The sequence below is a fragment of the Meriones unguiculatus genome, chromosome 7 (assembly GCF_030254825.1).
Source record: "Meriones unguiculatus strain TT.TT164.6M chromosome 7, Bangor_MerUng_6.1, whole genome shotgun sequence".
Classification (NCBI taxonomy): Eukaryota; Metazoa; Chordata; class Mammalia; order Rodentia; family Muridae; genus Meriones; species Meriones unguiculatus.
In genome coordinates, this window is record NC_083355.1 from 106,069,331 (window position 1) to 106,088,111 (window position 18,781).

Genomic DNA, 18,781 nt, shown 5'->3' on the forward strand with positions numbered 1-18,781 from the left:
GCTGGCTACCAGGCTTCCTAGTGAAGGTCTGTGTTCTGGGGTCAAAGGCATCCAAGATGAACAAGCAGACAGTGAGGAGAGGAAGTGCCCATTCCCCAGGAAGAAAAGCACCCCTCACTTCCTGTGCCCCAGCTTTTCTGTTCTTGAGGCTCATGTGTCATGCTCATAGTTTTCGCACCATCAGAAACACAGCCCAGAAACCCTGATATGGATGGCTGGAACCTGATACTGTCTCAGAGAGACCTTTCTTTCCTGAGAGGCTTAAATCCAGGGCCTCCACCACAGCCTCCTTCACAAGGTCCACTGCTCTCAGGTCACCAGAAAAAACAACCAGGTAAGAACAGGCTCACAAACATCACAGAAACATGGCAGCTTGGCAGCCAGGCTCCGATTTCATCTCTCTAAGCCTCGCTGAATGTGTGGACTCTGGAGACTTGTCAGGCTGGTGCTATCTGGTTTCCATAAACCATCAAAAAGGGAGGTGATTGTTCTACTCCTCAGAGCAGCCACACACAAGCTGCACGGGGCGAACCCCGCAGTTCAGCAGGCACCACCTCTTTTCTTCTCATGTCACCCCTTGAAGGGCTATGCAAATGTGGTATGCTAATGATTAGAACAAGCTGACAGGGTGCAAATGCTGAGAAGACTCTACTTGGCCTCATCCACCCACAGGACACACTACACTCACTGCATGTTCATGCTCATCTGCCCACAGGCTGGAAGGCAAGACTGGCACCTGCTTTCCGCAGTTCCATCCCAGTAAGGCCACACCAGCGAGCTAGTAGCATGCCGCAGTGATGAAACCGGAAAGTGACTCTGAATGCAATCTTTGTCACTGAGTTCTTCACCATTCTGGTAACAACTATAAAATTTCCTTCCAGGAGCCATGGCTGGCCATGCAAAGAGAAGCTACAGCCCTGGACAACTGAGTGGTGACAGGGTTGAGGGGGGAGTGTCAATAACCTCTAGGCTAGTGGTTTTCAACCTTCCTAATGCTGCGACCCTTTAATACAGCACCTCATGTTGTGGTGACCCCCCCAACCATAAAATTATTTTCACTTCTCCTTCATGACTGTAATTTTGCTGTTACGACTGTAATGTAAATATTTTTTGGAGACAAGGTTTTCCAAATGGGTCAGAACCCACAGGTCGAAAACCAACACTTTAGGCCAAACTTTCTGGCATTTTGTAGTGCCCAGCTCTAAGTGTTCTGAGAAGGGGCTGGTGAGGTGGCGAGGTGGGTAAAAACAAAACAAAACAAAACAAAACAAAAACTTCCAATGCAAGCCTGATTGCGTGCTTTTCAAAAACTAGACTTCAAGACAATGTGAAAGATAGCTCTGCCCTGTGTCAGCCCTGTATGTTCAGTCAGGCTTTCCTAGTCTGGTCATTAAACAACACACAGTCCCTCTCTATCCTCTGAGGTCAATGTCCATACAGGGGACTAAGCAAGATAATATCAGACTCCAGTGCAGGGTCTGGGCTATTCTGGAGAAAGCTAGAAATGGCCTTCCTTCTGGGCCCTGGCTCTCAGAGGCAGCCTGTCCTGACCCCTTTGGGGAATAAGTGGAGAGGAAGGAACAATCACACACATGTATGAATCAGCCCTCTTGTGTACTTAGAAGAATATAATGTTAATTAACAGCAGTTGTTATGGGTTAATAAAGGATACTAACACTGAAAATGCAGATGGGCTAGTTCTGTGGCTGGCTGTATCTTCACACATGCATATCTGCTAATGGGGACACACAACGTAGGACATCACATGACTGGCCCAGAGAATGAAGGCGTAAACAGATGGAGAGCTTGCGGTAATGGGTGCCCTTCCTAGCATCACTTGGGCTCTGAGCATGTCCCTGGTTGGTGGTAAGCCTGAGAAAGGGCCACCAGGGTCATGCAGGTGAAGTGATAAAACACGAGAGACAGGTTATTTTCTCAGAAATAGAAATATGAATATACACTAACTGCCATCACTTTTTGGGAGCTTGCCATGTAAAATGGGGTTGTTCAAACTTCACATGCTATACTTAATTCTGGGATTTGCAGCTGTGGGCAGCCTTGCACAGCCAGCTGACTGCCACATGAAACCAGGGCAGAGGGGATCATGCTTCCTCTGGGCCAGTGTTCAGACAGGGGCTGTTGCTACCATTTCCCCCTCCGCAGGTTACCAGATGTGCCTTTGGGGGAAGTAGGAACGCCAAACACACCATCCTTCCCTGGCTTGGATAAAGGCTTCTGTGCCAGCAACTCTCCTATCCCATTGTCCAGAGACTCAGAGACTGGATGGTGAGATGTGCCAGGCATTGGGCCCCTGACCCCAGGAAACAAGTGCTATTCTAACCCTTCTGTGTAGAAGAACAAACCGAGGCAGAGAGGTGAGGCAGAGCTGGAGTCTACCCAGCTGAGAAACAGTACAGGTGGAATTCACTTTGTCACCTATGAACAGCAGGTACAAGACTGGACCCCTCTATAGCACAAGAACCCCTCACCCTGCAAACCCCTCAGGGGTCCCCAGTCCAATTTTCCACTGAATGCCTGGCTCAAGTGTCATCATTGAGGATGGATGAGGAGATGAAGGTTAGCACATGGTCCCTGTACAGATACAGTATCAGGTTGGTGCTTGGCCACAAAAGCTTTTAGTTCTCTCAAAGGCTGAGGTGTCCTCGGCTAACCAGTTGGATAGGCGCCTGCAGAAGTCAGCACCCTCAGGATGGGCGGCAGCTTGTGGGGAAGGATGAGCAGATGAAGAGGCCCATGGGGTCAAGGGCGGAGTGGGAGCGGTACCTGCATGGAGCCAGATCTGTGCCAGTGTCATCCAGGGATGCAGCGGACCCTGCTTGGGGGCACTGCTCTGCAGAGATGAGGCCACTTCTGACAGGGCTTGCTCCACTCGTGAGGCTGCTACTGATGTGGCATGGACGGAGCCTGTGGGAGGTTTCAAGACTGTGTTAGGAGTTGGGGGGAGGTGCGACACAAGCCTCTTCCCCAAGCAATGACACCCTCCCAAACACAGACACGAGTACGAACACCCCCCTTCCCCAGGATGCGAGCTACTGTTCCTAAAGAAACGAGGTGGGGCAACCACTATGGCCTGGAATCTTAGCTTCGCCCTCTACCTAGCTGACCCTTTAGTCAACACATAGGGCACATGCTATGCTAAGCACTCTAGGAAGCCAGGAGCTCAGTCTGGCATGATGTGAGTGCTGGGGAGGGAGGGCAGCTTGACACGCAGCAGGGACTCAAGGTCAACAAACAGCATCAGTGACACTGAAAGGGGAAGTTACAAAGCGCGCTGTTGTTAGGGCCTAAACCAAGTACCTGCATGGTGACGGCAGGGGGAAGGCCATGCTTGTTTCCTGGGATAGTATATCTGGAGTAGATGGCTGGCAATTCTCAAGACAACCCAGCAACTTCCCAGTAAGTAGTGCATCCTGCCCTTCAGGAGATGGGCAACAGCATGGATGGAGAACCAAGTTCTATGACTTTAACGTTGGAGAAAAAGTTCACGCTTGCTCTGTATACAGCAGTCGCCTGCTCTTCAGGTTAACACTGGAGTAGAGGAGGATGGCCTGGATGCTTGGGCTTGAAACATGCACCATCTATTTTCTTTTTTCTAACCCCCCCCTTTTTTTGTTTGAGACAGCACTGTGTAGCTGTCCTGGGACTAGCTTTGTAGATGAGGCTGGCCTCGAACCCACAGAGATCTACCTGACTCTGTTTCCCGAATCCTGGTATTAAAGGCCTGTGCACCACCACCTGATATACCTGTCTATGTTCTAAAACTTGCTTTCTTGAAAGGCCACTGGGGACATGTGCCAGGCCAGGGCATAGGTGTGGTGCATGAACCAGGAGCTTGCTCCCCACTTCTTCCCAACATTCAGTCTTAGAGGCATGGTTCAGAATTGAGAGGGTTATTTCAGTTTAAAACTACTCACACACACTTACCTACAACACACATCCATCTATCTATCTATCTACCTATCTATCTATCTATCTATCTATCTATCTATCTATCTATCTATCTATCTATCTATCTACCTACCTACCTACCTACCTACCTATCTATCTATCTATCTATCTATCTATCTATCTATCTATCTATCTATCTATCTATCTATCTATCTATCTACCCTATCTATCTATCTATCTATCTATCTATCTATCTATCTATCTATCTATCTATCTATGGTTTTTCAAGACAGGGTTTCTCTGTATAGCCCTGGCTGTCCTGAAAGTCTCTCTATAGACTAGAGTGGCCTAGAACTACAGAGATCCTTCTGCCTCTGCCTCCTGAGTGATGGAACTAAAGGCATGTGCCACCATGTCCAGCTCACCAACAATGTTCTTAATTTATAATTTATCAGGAAGTTCAGCATGAAGACAAACATTGCAACATTAGTGGTAACAGCTATCAACTTTGAGAATTTATAACAGTAGCAATACATAAAGATAAATGTTCACTATGTAAATAAAATAAGTTCACTACCCACTGGGTAATGTAAAGTTGTGAACATAAAAATATCTTGGTATTTGGGATGTGCTATTACTTAGTCACATTATTATTATTATTATTATCATCATCATCATCAATGGCTTACTTATTATTAACAGGCTTAGTAAACTGAGCCTCTATTTCGTTCCTCTAATCCCAGCACTCAGGAAGCTGAGGCAGGACTGTGAGTTTAAGTCCAGCCTGTGCAACACAATAAGTCTGTCTTAAAAACAAACATGAAACAAAAAGTGGGCATTACAGTAACAACTGGATATCCATATTGTTTAACTGTTTCAACAAGGCAGAAAAAATGGATTTTTCTAAGGTCACTCAGCAATTTGATTGGAATCTGGTAGATAGAACCCATAGTCTATAGAAGGAAGGCTATTCTACCTTCCATTAGTAAATCGCAGGCAGACAGGCTTTAGAGGACTCTGGAGAAGACAGCAACCCCATGAGGGGCCGTGGGGTACTCCAGAGAAAACTGCCACCCAAGAATAAGGGCACTGATGGCACAGTGACACTTCATAGGGGTAATCTATAAAGCCTGGCCATGACTCTACCCTGCTTCAGAACTTAGATGTCTCTGGAAGAGGTTCTTGGACTTTTTGGTCTCATATTCCCTTTGGATGCTAGAAAAATCATGAAGACTCCAAAGAGACTTATTGGGGCCTTGTCTACTGATCCTTTCACATTAGAGACTAAAACATGCTCAACATGTTCAGTTACTTGATTATCTGAAGATAAGAATGCACTAAAGCTATAGAAAACCACATAAACTTTGTCCCACAGTCTACAGATCCCTTGCTAAAGGACCTGTGGATTTTGGAGGAGCTAATGTTGCTTTTGGGATTAGCTATTTTGTCTTTTGCTCAACAAAGAAACTACAAGGTCCTTACTGAACCCCTGCCCAAATTATTTTTCTTTGCACTACTTAAAATATGACAGAATAAATTAATGTTTAGTACAAGAACAAATTTCACTCTGAATAAGCTCTGACAATTGATGACAATGACAGTGGTGCTGATGGTGATGACAGCGGTGGTAAGGAGAACACCTTCCACTGTTAGGCTCCATGGATAGCACTTTACACTGTTTAAGTGACAGAATTGAGACTCGATGGGTCATGGAGCCACCCAAAGCCATAAGGCCAGTTGGTGGTAAAACCAGGACGAAAACGCTGTCTGGTTCTAAACCCAATCTCTGCATCCAAAAGGGCCACCTCCTGCTGTCTCTTCAGTAAAAGATGCCTTGGGTCCTTGAACTTCCATATGAGTGGCAGTATCACCAGGAAGACTGCAATCTTCAAAGTTGATGTACCTGCTTTCCTTACTCAATTGTGTGGTTCTGAGGGACCTCAAGATGTCTTGTTTAGGCTTTTTCAAAGCCATTTCAGCCAAGCCGAGCCCATATGAGGCATGGGTAGATGGTTGTAGAGTGTGGACAGACCTCTTTATGACATTCAGATGAGACTGGGCATGCTCACAGTGCTATCGCCATAGACTCTGTGATATTAAAGACACAGTCACTGCGCTGTCCTTCCTAATCATGGGGGCAGGTCTAACCTTCACTGCTCCCAAGGACATTTTCTGTGTAGCTGCCACACTTCTGGAAATCTCAGGCACAGAATTAAACACTGATGTTTAGTGACTTTTTCCCTCTAATGCGATTAAGCCATTAAATAGAGATGGGCAGGGCAGTCAGGAATCCTTTCCTATTCTCAGCCGGTTCCTTGTTACATGTATTACAGGGCTGAAAGCCTTGCCGTGATGAACTCGGAATAGTATTTAGAGAAGTCAGAGGCTTTTAATAGCAGGTAACAAACAGTGGCCACGATGCATGGTAGTTAGTGTCTACTTTTCTCTGCAATGGCATAATAAGTAATTCTTCCACTGGGATAGAATCTGGAAGAACAGCCAGCAGCACATCAGAGCAGCAACTATTTTACTGTTTAGTAGAGCTGACGTGATACTTGGGAATATATACCATGGTTAAGACTTATGTGGGCACAAAGTTGGAAAGGCTGGTGCTTTCCATCTGTTTTGAAGGAACTCCTTACTAAAGCAAAAGCACACTGTATGTGACCCAGGGGAGTTAGAGCCAGAGTCTTGGAAAAGAAACCCGAAGGAAGACTAAAGGACATATTTCCAAGTTGAAATCCAAGACTCTGGAGAGATGTTTCCAAATTATCGGGTTCAACAGACGAGTCAGGCAACGTGCCCAGGCTGCTCTGCATCTCTTATTTATCACACTAACTTGAGACGCGCTTATCAGTGCTGTAACCTAGGGAGCACAGTGCTGTGTGCTGCAGCTGCCATGCCTTGCCAAGGAGCTAGAGCATCCTTCTCCTTAGGGCACAGTGGTTGGGAAAAGCCACTGCAGGACCAGCTCAACTGGAGCTGATGGAGGCAGGTGCGACTATGCCCTAGAAGCTGGCTCAAGGTTTCTGAGCTAACTGCTCAAATGGTCCAAAGGGATAAGATGCCCTGAAACTGTGCAACTTAGATTTCCTCAGCCCATGTATTTTGTAACCCTCCTGCTCTGAAGAGAAAAGGCTGTCTGGGACACCTGATAAAAAGATGAAGAACTGTTCTGATTCCTGATTCAGGGTTTCTCCTCGGTTCTGCTGGGCCACCTTAGGGTGGAGAACACCAGGCACAAGGGTGGAAATACCTTTCTCCATGAGTGGAGAGCCAAGGCCTCAGACCCCAGGCACTGAGCCCCTCCTGACATTTCCTATCACATGTAGAGTTGCTCAGAAACCCTGCCATAAGTAGGGCAACAGTCGACTCCAAATGTTTTTCAGCCTCAGTCTCAGCCAAGCGCCTTTGTATGGGAAGAGATGCTTGTGGTTGACTTCATACAGATTTCAACGTGGCAGCTACATGTGAGCTCTACTTAGCCACCAGAGTTCACCATTCAAAGGCACCCTCGAGGCAACAATTTTGCTAGGTAAAATTAGGAGGCTTAGTTAGGTGTGGTTACTCTGTGATTTCACAAATAGGGGCCCTGGATGAAGGGTACACATTTCTATTCTGGCTGCCTTCAGGACTGTCTGGTAGGACTGGACAAGCAGATGCAATCAGAAGAACCCTGTAATTCCTTTCTCTTCCCGTGTCTTCTCAGCACAAAAAGGTGAGACCTTGTCTGCATAGTGACCTGGTGCTTATCCCAGGGCGAGGAGCAATGGACAGTTGTCATGTTATGTGTGAGAAACATCCTTTACCAAAAGAGAGGCAGCAGTAGACACACAGGACACATGCTTGCCAGGATTTGGGGAGCTCTTTGCTCCCCAGCCCTGGAGGATTAACTGGATTGCTTCCTGTGAAAAACATGGGAGAGTGATGGGAGCAGGTGGCTGCCACACCCCATCCATCACCCACATTCTCTCTGCCTCATGCTGCTACGGCCCGTACCCGCCTTCCTCACAGCTTTTCTGAAAAGGAACCAAGCCACTCTAGCATCAGGCGGGTAAAAATCACTTGCTGATGGAGCCTGGAGCTCATTTCCGTCTGTCCCCTAACGGGTCAGTGTTAGCTGTCAATAGACTTTATTCAGTGCCAATCACCTAGAAACTGTGCTCCCAAAACAATTAGAGTAAGGAGAGAAAGCAGTCATTTGTTTTTTGTTTTCCCCTAAAGACCCTGAGGTCTTAACTGCAATTGGAATGACTAAGCATCCTGCCAGCCTGCCTGCTTAAAACATTCTCATTTTAATAGGAAAAGACTGTTCTCTTAAGCAGGGCTTGGAAATGCACCCGTCCAACACTGCAGCCTGCTGGCAGCTATGACCTGCTGGTCTCCACACCTGCCTCCTCCACATCAGCGTGTCCCGAGGAGATCAGCAACAGCTGGCAATTTTTTGGAGGAAGAAGATATGAGAGAGACCACTCCTATTTCAGCCACCAAATCAGGTATATTGTCTGTACCTTTCACTTTACATTAAAGTTTGGGTTCTCCCCTTGGTCTTTCTGTCTTGCCTAGAAGGCCATGCTGCTTCTCTAAGGCAGTGGCTCTCCCACTATGCTACCATACATCTTCCTTGTCTGTGAGCATCCCCGTCCCCCCTCTCCGTGGCATGTCCATCACTGTGACAGCAAGGCCAAAGCCACAGCAGCTTAGCAGACAACTGCTGCCTCCTGCTGATCCCACAGTCCACGCTGCCTCCCACTGGCTTCCTCTAACAAATGCAGGCCATCACTCTCAGTAAAAGTTCCATTTTACCTCAAGCGAATAGACTAAGATGGTCACGCCCACAGCTCCAAGATAAATCTGTTTCCTAGCCAATTGAACACAGTCTCCTGAGAAGGAGACATTCTTTCCAGGGGAAAGCCTTAGGACACCAGCCCACGAGGCGGGGAGAGACAGGGCTATGTCATCTCCGGGGAGCATGCGAGGCTGAAGCAGTGCTGACAAGGCTGCTGGGACAAGTGGTCACACAGAAGCATGAAGGGGAAGCCATTCATAAGCATGCAGGGGACGCCAGCTGTCAGCGTGTTCCACACTGGTGGCTCTGGGTTGGAGACAGTACCTTCTGGAGGACTACAGCGGGCAGATGCTTCCTCAGCAGCTTACACACCCCGACTTGGCAGCCATTAAGGGCCCTCTGCCTGGGGAGGCTGCTCTGAGCCTAGCATGACTACCTAGGATTGTAGTGCCTTGGGGCACACCTGCCAGGCTTGGTGCTGCCCTGTCTGGATGCCCACTTCTCTACTGACTTTCCAACTGCTTATAATTCCATTCAGTCTTGCTTAAAGAAAGTAATTAAGAAAAAATTAAATTAATATTGACTAAATGTAAATAGCAAAGAAAGGCTGTAATTGGAAAATGGTGTATCTATTAGGACTTTTAAAAAATTATAAACTTCTCAAAAAGAGTAGGGGCTATCACTAATGTTTTTATACATATTTTCTTTCAAAAAATCTGCCTTATTAGTGAGGAACAGAGAATAAAATATGCCATTTGACAATCTACTTTCAGATTGTGATACTCATGATGGAAAGTGAAAACTCACTTGCATTTTGAACTCTCTTCTCCACCTGACTCTGAACTCTGCCTTTTCATTATTTTACTCTCCTGCCCTGGGTACTTACTCCCAAACATGGTAGCAGCCTTCACTTTCACAGGGCGGTTGGAGCCAAGAGCCCCAGTCAGCATTGTTGGTTTCTTACATGTTTGGAGAGGGGAATGAAACATCGTTCACCCTGTTGTCCCCAGCAGCAACCTGAAAACAGGGCCTCTGGGGGTCAGGTCCAAGGAGAGAGAGGTAGCGTAGAGGGAGCCTCGGACCCACCCAGTCTCTTCAGACCCTCCACCTGCAGAGTTCCTTCCTCAAGAGTCTACTTCCAGGGTTATAGCTCAAGGAGGAAGGCATGTTCCTGGGCCTTAAACTCAGGGTCAGTCACTGCCAGACCACCAGGTGCATGTAACTATGGCTGACATCTACATTTTTCAGATGAGGAGGAATCCTCCTCTGCAGACCTGGCCCTTCTCAGAGACTTGGACCTGTTTATAAGAACATGTAAGTCTTTTGTATAAATGTGGCAAGTCTCAAATGAAGCAATATGACTCTTAAAGGCTTTAACGTAGCCTAGTTTTTGGAAAATCAGATTTTTTTTTTTTAACTTTCTCAGAGGAATTTGGTTTAAAGAGGCCTGGTGGTAGGTTTTTTTGTTTTGTTTTGTTTTTTTAATGATGAGCTTTAATGTAATCAAAATGCACCTCTTTTCTGTTATGGATTAATTTTATTTATTTGTGTGTGCGTGCATGTGTGTGTGTGTGGCTTCAGCAGTCATGTATCAGAGCCTCTGGAGCTGGTGTTACAGGCCACTGTGAGCCACTTGGGTCCTGAGTTCTCTGGAAGAGCAGGACGCACTGGTAACTGCTGAGCCGTCTCTGCAGGTGCACAGCGAAGGGTGGTAGTTACCCAGGTTCCTCTAGGTCAGAGGTCCTTCTCTCCTGCTCTCTGTGGCCCTAGCGCAGGCCCTTTCCCTGTGTTCCTTCCTCAGTAGTCCTCAGGGCAGCACTGCCTCCGCTGTTTACACCCTGGAGTCTCAGGCTATGTGCCCCAGGTGGCAGAGTGGGCAAGCAGGTGGTAGCGAGATGACCATACCATCCCAGCATTCCCAACACTCGAAAACCACAGTACACATTCAACAGTGGCGGGAGCTGTGACTCCAGAGACCCTGGCAGGGTTAATAGATTGGAAAACTACTTACTAACTGAAAAGAGGGAGGGAAAACCATGAAAGTGTGCTTCTGGAGAGTTGCCTTGGGACAACAGATCAAACCAAAAATTAAAACCAAGAAACAAAACAGTCGAAACTCAAAATTAAAGCTTGAAAAGCAACGGAGGTTCTAGTACCCTTCCAACTGTAAGTCTGGCTGGCTAGAATACGACTTTCTGTACCCACGAGCTGTGACTTTTGCTTTAAGTGAAGAAGGCCAATCGGACTCCGCACTGACACGTCCACCCAGCACATGGAAACTGACCAGTTCGTGCTATGTGTTTTGTTTCCAGAGCAGGAAATTCCAAAAGGAAGGGAAAAACAATGAAAGCAGCAGGTTTTCTCCCCACGTATTAACTCTAACTCTAGGCCCATCGCACTGCAGGGCTGGGCTGGTTTTCATTGTCAGGCAAGTGGGCTGAAATTCTTTACAATTAGATCAAGAAATTATTATCAGTGGCTTTCCTTCTCAAAACTAACAAGTTCATCTATAAGGAAGAACGATACTTGGGAACAGCTGGTTGCCAGCCAGGCACTCCCTGAGGATGGGACAATGGCTCATGGCGTCACCGAGAATCACCACAGAGCACGGGCAGGGGCATGCCACATTTAGCAGGGAGCCCAGTGGGTGCTCATTGCTCCAACAATTTACTAATTAGTTTGATTTGAAGGGCCCCCTGGAAGAGCCAGATTTTTTTCAGAAGAAACTCAGGGCTCCCAGGATGGTAAAAACTGGCAGGGTGCACAAGTCGGTGGGTTTGCTGTGCAAACCAGTGGGCAGTGGAAACATAAAACATTGTTCTAGAACCCCAGGATCTCATTTAAGAAAATAAATTCAACAAAAGCCAATGCAAGAGAAAAAACTTTTTTCCTGAAAAGAAAAAAATCAAAGTTGGCAATTTCCCCTAGGCACTGTATTAAGAGAAAGTGATGGTCTGAGGTACATAAAAAGATAACATTTACAGTTTATAAATACTACTTTTATCTTCCATTTCATGGAATTGGAGCTGCCATAAGAGCAAAGCTTGGAATATGCTGTATGCAGATGAGTGGGGTCAAGAGTCACTGTTGGTGTGAATGTGACTTTGGATGACCTTTGTTCCTGACCTGTAAAGGCTTATGTAACAGTACCAGCCACCCTAAAGAGCACACCAGACAGAGCGGTTCCTCCTGGCAGCAGCCTGTGATGGGCTTTTGTTCAGCATGTAACAGCATTTGGAACAAAGACGAGCCCTTATAAATCACAGACGCAGATTAAATCTGCCGGCGCTGCTGGCAGGAGAGTGAACATTAAATAGATGAGTGAAAGAAAGCAAGGGCGGGCTCTCCTGGTGAGCACCATATTTAGGTCCCTTTTAAGGACTTCACCAACCAGTGGCTTTCATTTTAATATGGGGATTTTTTAAAACAACTACTTCCTAAAGTAGACTTTCAAGGTTTCTGCATTATTTAAAATCAAAATTAGGCAAAGGTGCTGTTCAGTTGCTCCACACTTTCGTGACAGAAACCCTACATCTCCGTTCTTTGCAATTGAAAGCCAGTTTCCAACACCATTTCTTGGTGTGCTCTGTAACCTGCTGGCACTGGCCTCAGTGTGGAAGGTGCTGGGCTGCAGAGCTCCAAGAGCTTTCCATCCATGTGACAGGCAGGTGAATGCCGTCTTTAGACTATGGCTACCACTGTTAGATGTGGTTGGAATTAACTTCCAAATTGAAATGCAGACATTTTCAAAATATTATTGCTTGCCTTTTCTTTTACGCATGTGTCTATGCATGTATGTGAGGTCACATGTGTGTGTAAGTGTATGTGCATGAGTTTGTGGGGGCAGAGATCATCTTGGGTGAGGTTTCTGTCTCGGTTTTGTTTTGCTTTGAGACAGAGTCTGAAAAGTAGCCCTGGCTGGCCCAGAACTTACTATGTAGACCAGACTGGCCTCACGCTCATGACTGCCTCTGCCTCCCAAAGATTAAAGGTATATGCTGCCACACCTGTCACATCACCTGCTGGGTACCTACCTTGTTTTTTAAGACAGGGTCTCCCACTGGTGTGAAACTCACCAGATAGGCAGGCTGGCTGGTCAATGAGCCTTGACAATCTGCCTGCCTCTGTCTCTCCAACACTGGGGTTACAGATGCAGTGCAGTGCCCTGCTTTTAAGTGGGTGCTGGGAACCAAACTCGGGTCTCCTTGCTTGCGTCTCAAGTACTCTGCAAACAGAACCGTCTCCTCAGCCCTTGACTTTGCTGTAGTAGCACAGCTTCCATGCTTTCATGCCTACTCCAGGAAAGCACAGCAGGACCCAGGACCCAAGAGCGACACCCTGGAAGAGCTTCATTTGTTTTGCTCTGGACCCTATCTCCTTTACTTTCCAGGGGAGGTTAGACTGTGGTCACCATCTGCCGTCTTAGCTTCCCTTCTGTCCCAAAACAGTTTTGGGTTTTCAAGTAAGCAAGATCTTTTCCTGATACACCAATAGGGTTTTCTAGCCAGCTTATCAGTTGGAAGATTATCAGAAAATAATACTACAAGCAAATGACGGAGGTCTAAGGAGAAAGGAAAAAACCATGTTTACAGAGTGAAGGTTCCAGATGGGGACCTGGGTCACTGAATGAATGAGCGGCAGGGGGCCACACAAAGATGTCAGGTTTGGGATGAGGATGAAGAGGAGGAGACACAGACAGGTGGAGAGGAGATTCGGTTCTTGAGAGAGAAGAGGAGGAGGAGGAGTCTGACACTAAAAAGTGAAAGAGAAAAAAAAGAATGAAACAAAAAAAAACTTTAGAAACACAAAGAAAAAATAAACTAGCTTTTAATATACTCACATAAGCTGCAAAGAAAATGAGGTCATGTAATACAGTTACTCCTCTACTTGAATACAAGTGCTTTTCAAAGAAAACAAATCTGTTTTCCACTGGTTATTTAATTGCTCTGCAACATCATGCCATAAAAATAACTCTGATTTACCTGGGCACCGATTCAGCAGTGTGATCCACTGAACACAATCCACCTTTAGCCTACAACATGCAGGCCTTCCGCAGGCCACTCTACACTTCTCAGCTCCCACAGTTTTGGTTTTCTAAGAAGCACTTATATAAAGTTCGCTTGAAAACTCAAGTTTTCCAAGGTGCAGTGGGCTGGGAGCAATGGCATGTGGTGGTCCCGATGTTGTGCCCATAGAACGACAGGCTTTTTGGGTGGTCTCCTGTTGTGTGCACTGGCTGGCCCTTTGGAAAGGAAGCTTGGACTGCAGCACTTAGGCCTGACAGCTGGGGACTGTCGGTGACGGAAAGACCACCACAGCTGCAACTAGAAACCTTCCCAAACAAAATGCACCAGATTTTCCGGTTAAAAGCCATTTCTCTTTGGATAGGTGTCTGGTGAGACCCACCGATGATTAAAGATAAACCTCCTTGCTCCAGATCCTGTTTGGAAGGCAAAAGAAAGAAAAAAAATTCCTCCCCACCCCTGCTTATTTCAGAAACTACTGACTTATTCCAAAGAAAACAATGGTTCCAAGATTCAAAACTGTCACCCTATTGATTCCTCCTTTTTGCTGGCTGGGACCTCCTAGGGGAAGAAGTGAAGCCAGGGGATAGCAAAAGGGATGCCACCTTCTATAACTGGGGCTTTTGTTGTACTTGTGTGTTTAATAAAACTTAATCAGGGTTTATGGTTTATACTTTAAAAGTTCTTAGATGTATACACAAGTGTATAACTTAGTGATAAGAATTCATTGTATTAGTATCTCTATTTTGGTATCTTGAAATTCTAGAGAAAAACCAAATGTACACCAAGACAATCTACAGCTTCTCAAAAGAGTCTGTGTGCAGTGAGGTCTTCTGGCCCTGTGCCCCACAGTGGCAGGATCAAAAATGGAAAGTTGCTATTGCTTGAGCCCTGGCCTCTTTCTGATTTCACGCATTGTGTGACTTTGCTTGTGTCAGATGCCCTGAGGTTTAGGAAAATAGGCACCAGGCGTGGCTATCGGTAAAAACACGCTGCCACCTGTCAGCCTGGTTCTCCCAGACAGAATCTGATCCAAGAGCCACTCCTGTTAGCTGAAAGCCAGGTTGACCTTCCTTTTCTCTTCTGCTCTGTGGCCCAGTCTTTACTAATGGAGCAAGGCTGCAGTGGATGTTCAAGATTAGCCAGCCTCTGCCAGAACATGAGCCAAAAACTGTGGCAAAAGAATAAAAGCGCCTGAGATAGTGCTTGGCTGAGTGAGACTCCCGAGTGGAAAGCATGGGGTCATGGAGCACTTGAGGGTTCTGAAACAGAATGAGGACACTGTCTAGGGATGTGTGGGAAGTGAAGAACATCAGGACTGTGGAGCACACAGCAGAGGCTGCTCCTGTCAGGGGCAGGAAATAAAGCATGTGCTTATTTGGAAGGATAAACAGAAACTGCTAAACATGCTGCTTTCAGGAAGAGGGTGACGCTGATGGAGGTGTGCTGTGGAAACAATGCTTCTCCACTGCACACCTTCAGCTGCTTTGTGATGCAACGGCAAGCTGTCTTTTCTCTTGAAACAAAATCAGAGCAAGAGGAACAGACAAAATCCATTGGCAGCTGAGACAGATGGACTATCCATAAAGGTGTGTAACTTTATGTTAACTGTACCCTCAGATAACTCACAAGGAACCAAAGAAAACTGGCTTTTACTAATCAATACAGAGGCACCATCCTAAGTCTTCTGACTTACACTCTCATTTCAGAGTGGTTTATGCTCAATGAATGACAACACTTCCTTTGAGAAGGCCTCCTAGCTCCCTAACCCCCTTCACCTGTTAAAGGACACTGTGTAAATAGCCCTGAACCACAGCAGGTCAGACAAAAGGGGTTTTGGAGGGTTCATTTACATAGTCAATGGGAAGGTCACTGGAAGATGTCTGGGAGGGGGTGGTCTCCACTGCTGTTTCATAGGTACACAGGAACCAGAAGCGCAGACTCCAGAGACTTGGATTTCCTTAGAATAAGAGACCTTTCCAGAGGATCAGCTACATGAGTGGCACTATGACAGGGCAGACCAAACAGCCGGCAGTTACCTAGCCAGGACCATGCCGTCCACTTGAACAGCACAGTACTTGAGAAGGCTTATCGTGCAGAGGACACTCTTGACAGCCCCAGGGAAGGTGTTCCCAGGAGCAGAGGGCAGCAAGAAGAGGGGCCTCTTTCTGTAGCTCTCTGTTATTGATAAACAGCTCTCATTCAGGTCTTGGGAGCGCAAGAGAAATTAAGATCTGAGCCAGCGGAAAGGAAAGAGGCTGAGTTTTAGTGCAGCTGCTCTCGTGGGATACTGAGGAAGAGGCCAGAGGGGCTGCCTGGTCTCAGCAGCCACAGCAGCCATTTGGAATCAGCTTGAATTTCAGCAGTGGCCATAGTTAGCGCCCCTGGCTTTCCTCTCTCCTTGTCCCAGCCTCACCTCATTTTGACTAGAGCCCACAGCCTGACCTTTCCTTTTTCCAAGGGCCTTCACACTCCCTCTGCCGGGATGACTGTGTCCACAGGCAGGGCTTTGCCTTGGACTGGGCGCCCGCCCACAAATGCTGACTAACCTGGGGTGGGCTACTGAAGGAGTGGTGTATGGTCACATCAGTCTGTATACCTGCTGACCTGCTTAAACTGTCAAAGCACAACTGGTGTCATTTCTTATGTCCAGAAATCATTAAAACAGGAGGGCCTAGGATCTTTGGGTGGAATTTCTTAGGCTGATTTTGAATTTGGTGGAAGGGAGCCTTGGCAGGAATGAGTCAGCAAAAGCTGGGATGAGTTCTGGGAGCACCACCAGGCTCCTGGGTCCCATTCCTCCCACCCAGTTAGGGGTGGGTTTTCCAGAGGATGGGTCCAGGTTTTCTTCAGAAGGACTCTGTCAGGGGCAGGGATGTGCCACAAGGACAGGAAAGAGACCCTGAGGCTCCTTCTGAAGTCATCCCATAAAGGATGAAGTGAGCCATAGAGAGACCAAGGCTTGCAGCATCCCTGTTGAGTGATGTGGGGAGAAGCAGCGGAAGCTGCTTCTAATGGTGTTCTAGAACTACCCCTAAGGCTTGAGACTAAGTGAATTTCATTATGTTTTGTGGGTCTGCGGGGTCCCCAAATTGTCGATGACTACCTAGCATTACTGCCGGAGCTGCCTGTTTGCAGCTATGAAAATTAGGGGGGTGTACTTACTTCCTGCACCCAGGGAGCTGTGGGCACTCGAACTTGGAGCACACTACCCCCAGAGGTCTTTACCAGCCAAGCAGAAACATTTGCGCAGAGGCAGTAAGTGCTAGGGGCCACCACGTGAGGACAGTACAACTAGTTCAGAAGCCCCTGACACCTGACAGGCCCTCCTTCTGGAAGCATGTGTGTTTATATATGTAACTGATTAGAAGTCAGAACGGCTACTTTGAACAAGGGCAGAAGCCTGCAGGAGACAGAGCAGAGAGGAAACCATGCAATTGTAGTTTCAAAGTTTAAGTTCCCAGAGCAAGGGGAAACAGACTTATGAGGTGATCTGGGTGAAAGACACTCCTTTCCTCACTGTGAGCGGACACTGGAAAGTGAGACTGAAGAAGTGCATCTCCGCGAAGTGTCCAGTCCTTTACCTGTGGCATCTTCCCGCACTACCCCAACCCGTCTCACCCTCTACCCTTCTCTGGGGGACCGCCCTCTACCCTTCTCTGGGGGACCACCAATCTCAAATACCAACACAGCACCTGGCCCCGCCTTCTGCTCACCCTCACCTCACCCCCCTCTGGCCTTTGATTCTCACCTGTCTCAGGATCACTGAAGTCTGGCAAAGTGATTGTATTAAGCTGTCTTCTGTCAGCGATGGTTCTATCTAAGAGGCTGCTCCCACGTCCAGAGTCACTGCAAAACACACTGTAAATGTCAGTCGCCCAAAAGATGAAGGTTTAGCTGGCACAGAAGGCTGGAGCACAGGATTCTCATGTGTCTGGATGCGCCTCACATCCTTCCACACCCTGAAAAGTGTCCTGTACCCATGGCTTCAGTGCTGCGTGTCACAAACACAGCCCCAGTGATGCCCACATATCCTTGCAGCTTTTACTCTTATGTCATTACAAGATGCGAGAGAAGATTGGGCTAGTGACATGGCTCAGGAGGTACAGCGCTTACCGCTTAAGCCTCTCCCCTGAGCTTGATCTTCAGAAGCAATGACAGAAGGAGAGGGCCAACTCCCCAAAATTGCCTTCTGACCACCACAGATGTGCTGTGGTGTGCATGCACCCGCACACATACACACACACCGTGTACACAAAGAAAGGAAGGACGGAGAGACTGAGGGAGGGAGGAAGGGAAAAGAGGAGAAAAAAGGGGAGGGAAGAAGAGGAGAGGAGAGGAGGTGAACTCTTCCAGTCAGTCTTTTTTTTTATTCTCTTGATAGGGAGAGAATGGCTGGCATTCTATGCCTTGAAGCTTTAGAATGAAAGTATCCAGCTCCTGAATGCACTACCCTCCAAGCTGACTTTCCCAACCATACCAAAAGCTTTCAACTCTGTGGCATGAGGAAAATCACCTAGAGCATTTCCAGAACCCTACAGTGGAAGGGTGCCATTCAGACCAGGTGCATTAGAATTTCTAGAACAGTCACCATTTCTCAGAACTCCTACAGCTTCTAGGGCAGCTGCTGGATCTGAGGTTTCCTGCCCTCACTTTCCAGTGTGATCGTCATAAGTTTGAGTGTGCTCCCTGATCAATTTGAAACCCCGTACATGGATAAATTCCCATTTGATACAGGAGGAAACGGTGGTGTGAGGTGCTTCTGTAAGCAGTCCCAGCAGAGCTAGGCTATGGCCCTCTGGCTTCCTGGGCTTAGAAGGCTGGCTACGGGGAACTTGGGGAAAACACAGCATGTTCCGGTGCCTGCCTCTAGACAGCCACTCCCACCAGCTTCCTGCCCCGACCATCTCTCTGACGCCCCTTTCTCCAGACTGGCCTACAAAACACGCATGGCACAGCATCACTCACCAGCACTGCCACATGGAAACCACTGCAGGCTGAACAGGGGGGAAGCAGTTAGAGGGCCTCTGCCCTTACAGAGCCTAAATCACAGTCTACA

General features: G+C 47.3%; 1 protein-coding gene across 7 annotated transcripts in view; it reads right to left on the reverse strand.

The window, feature by feature from the left end:
* Positions 1-18,781, reverse strand: part of Ttc7b (tetratricopeptide repeat domain 7B) — a 200,139-nt gene that overhangs the window by 29,252 nt on the left and 152,106 nt on the right. For 3 of the 7 annotated variants that reach the window (XM_060388040.1, XM_060388039.1, XM_060388046.1), the window contains 4 exons: positions 17,474-17,571; positions 13,289-13,450; positions 10,710-10,760; positions 2,785-2,925 (listed from right to left, as the gene is read on the reverse strand). In XM_060388040.1, the coding sequence (XP_060244023.1) occupies positions 2,785-2,925; positions 10,710-10,760; positions 13,289-13,450; positions 17,474-17,571 (452 nt within the window). The remainder of the gene's footprint in view (positions 1-2,784; positions 2,926-10,709; positions 10,761-13,288; positions 13,451-17,473; positions 17,572-18,781) is intronic. The other 4 variants (XM_060388042.1, XM_060388041.1, XM_060388045.1 and 1 more) reach the window with 2 other exon arrangements.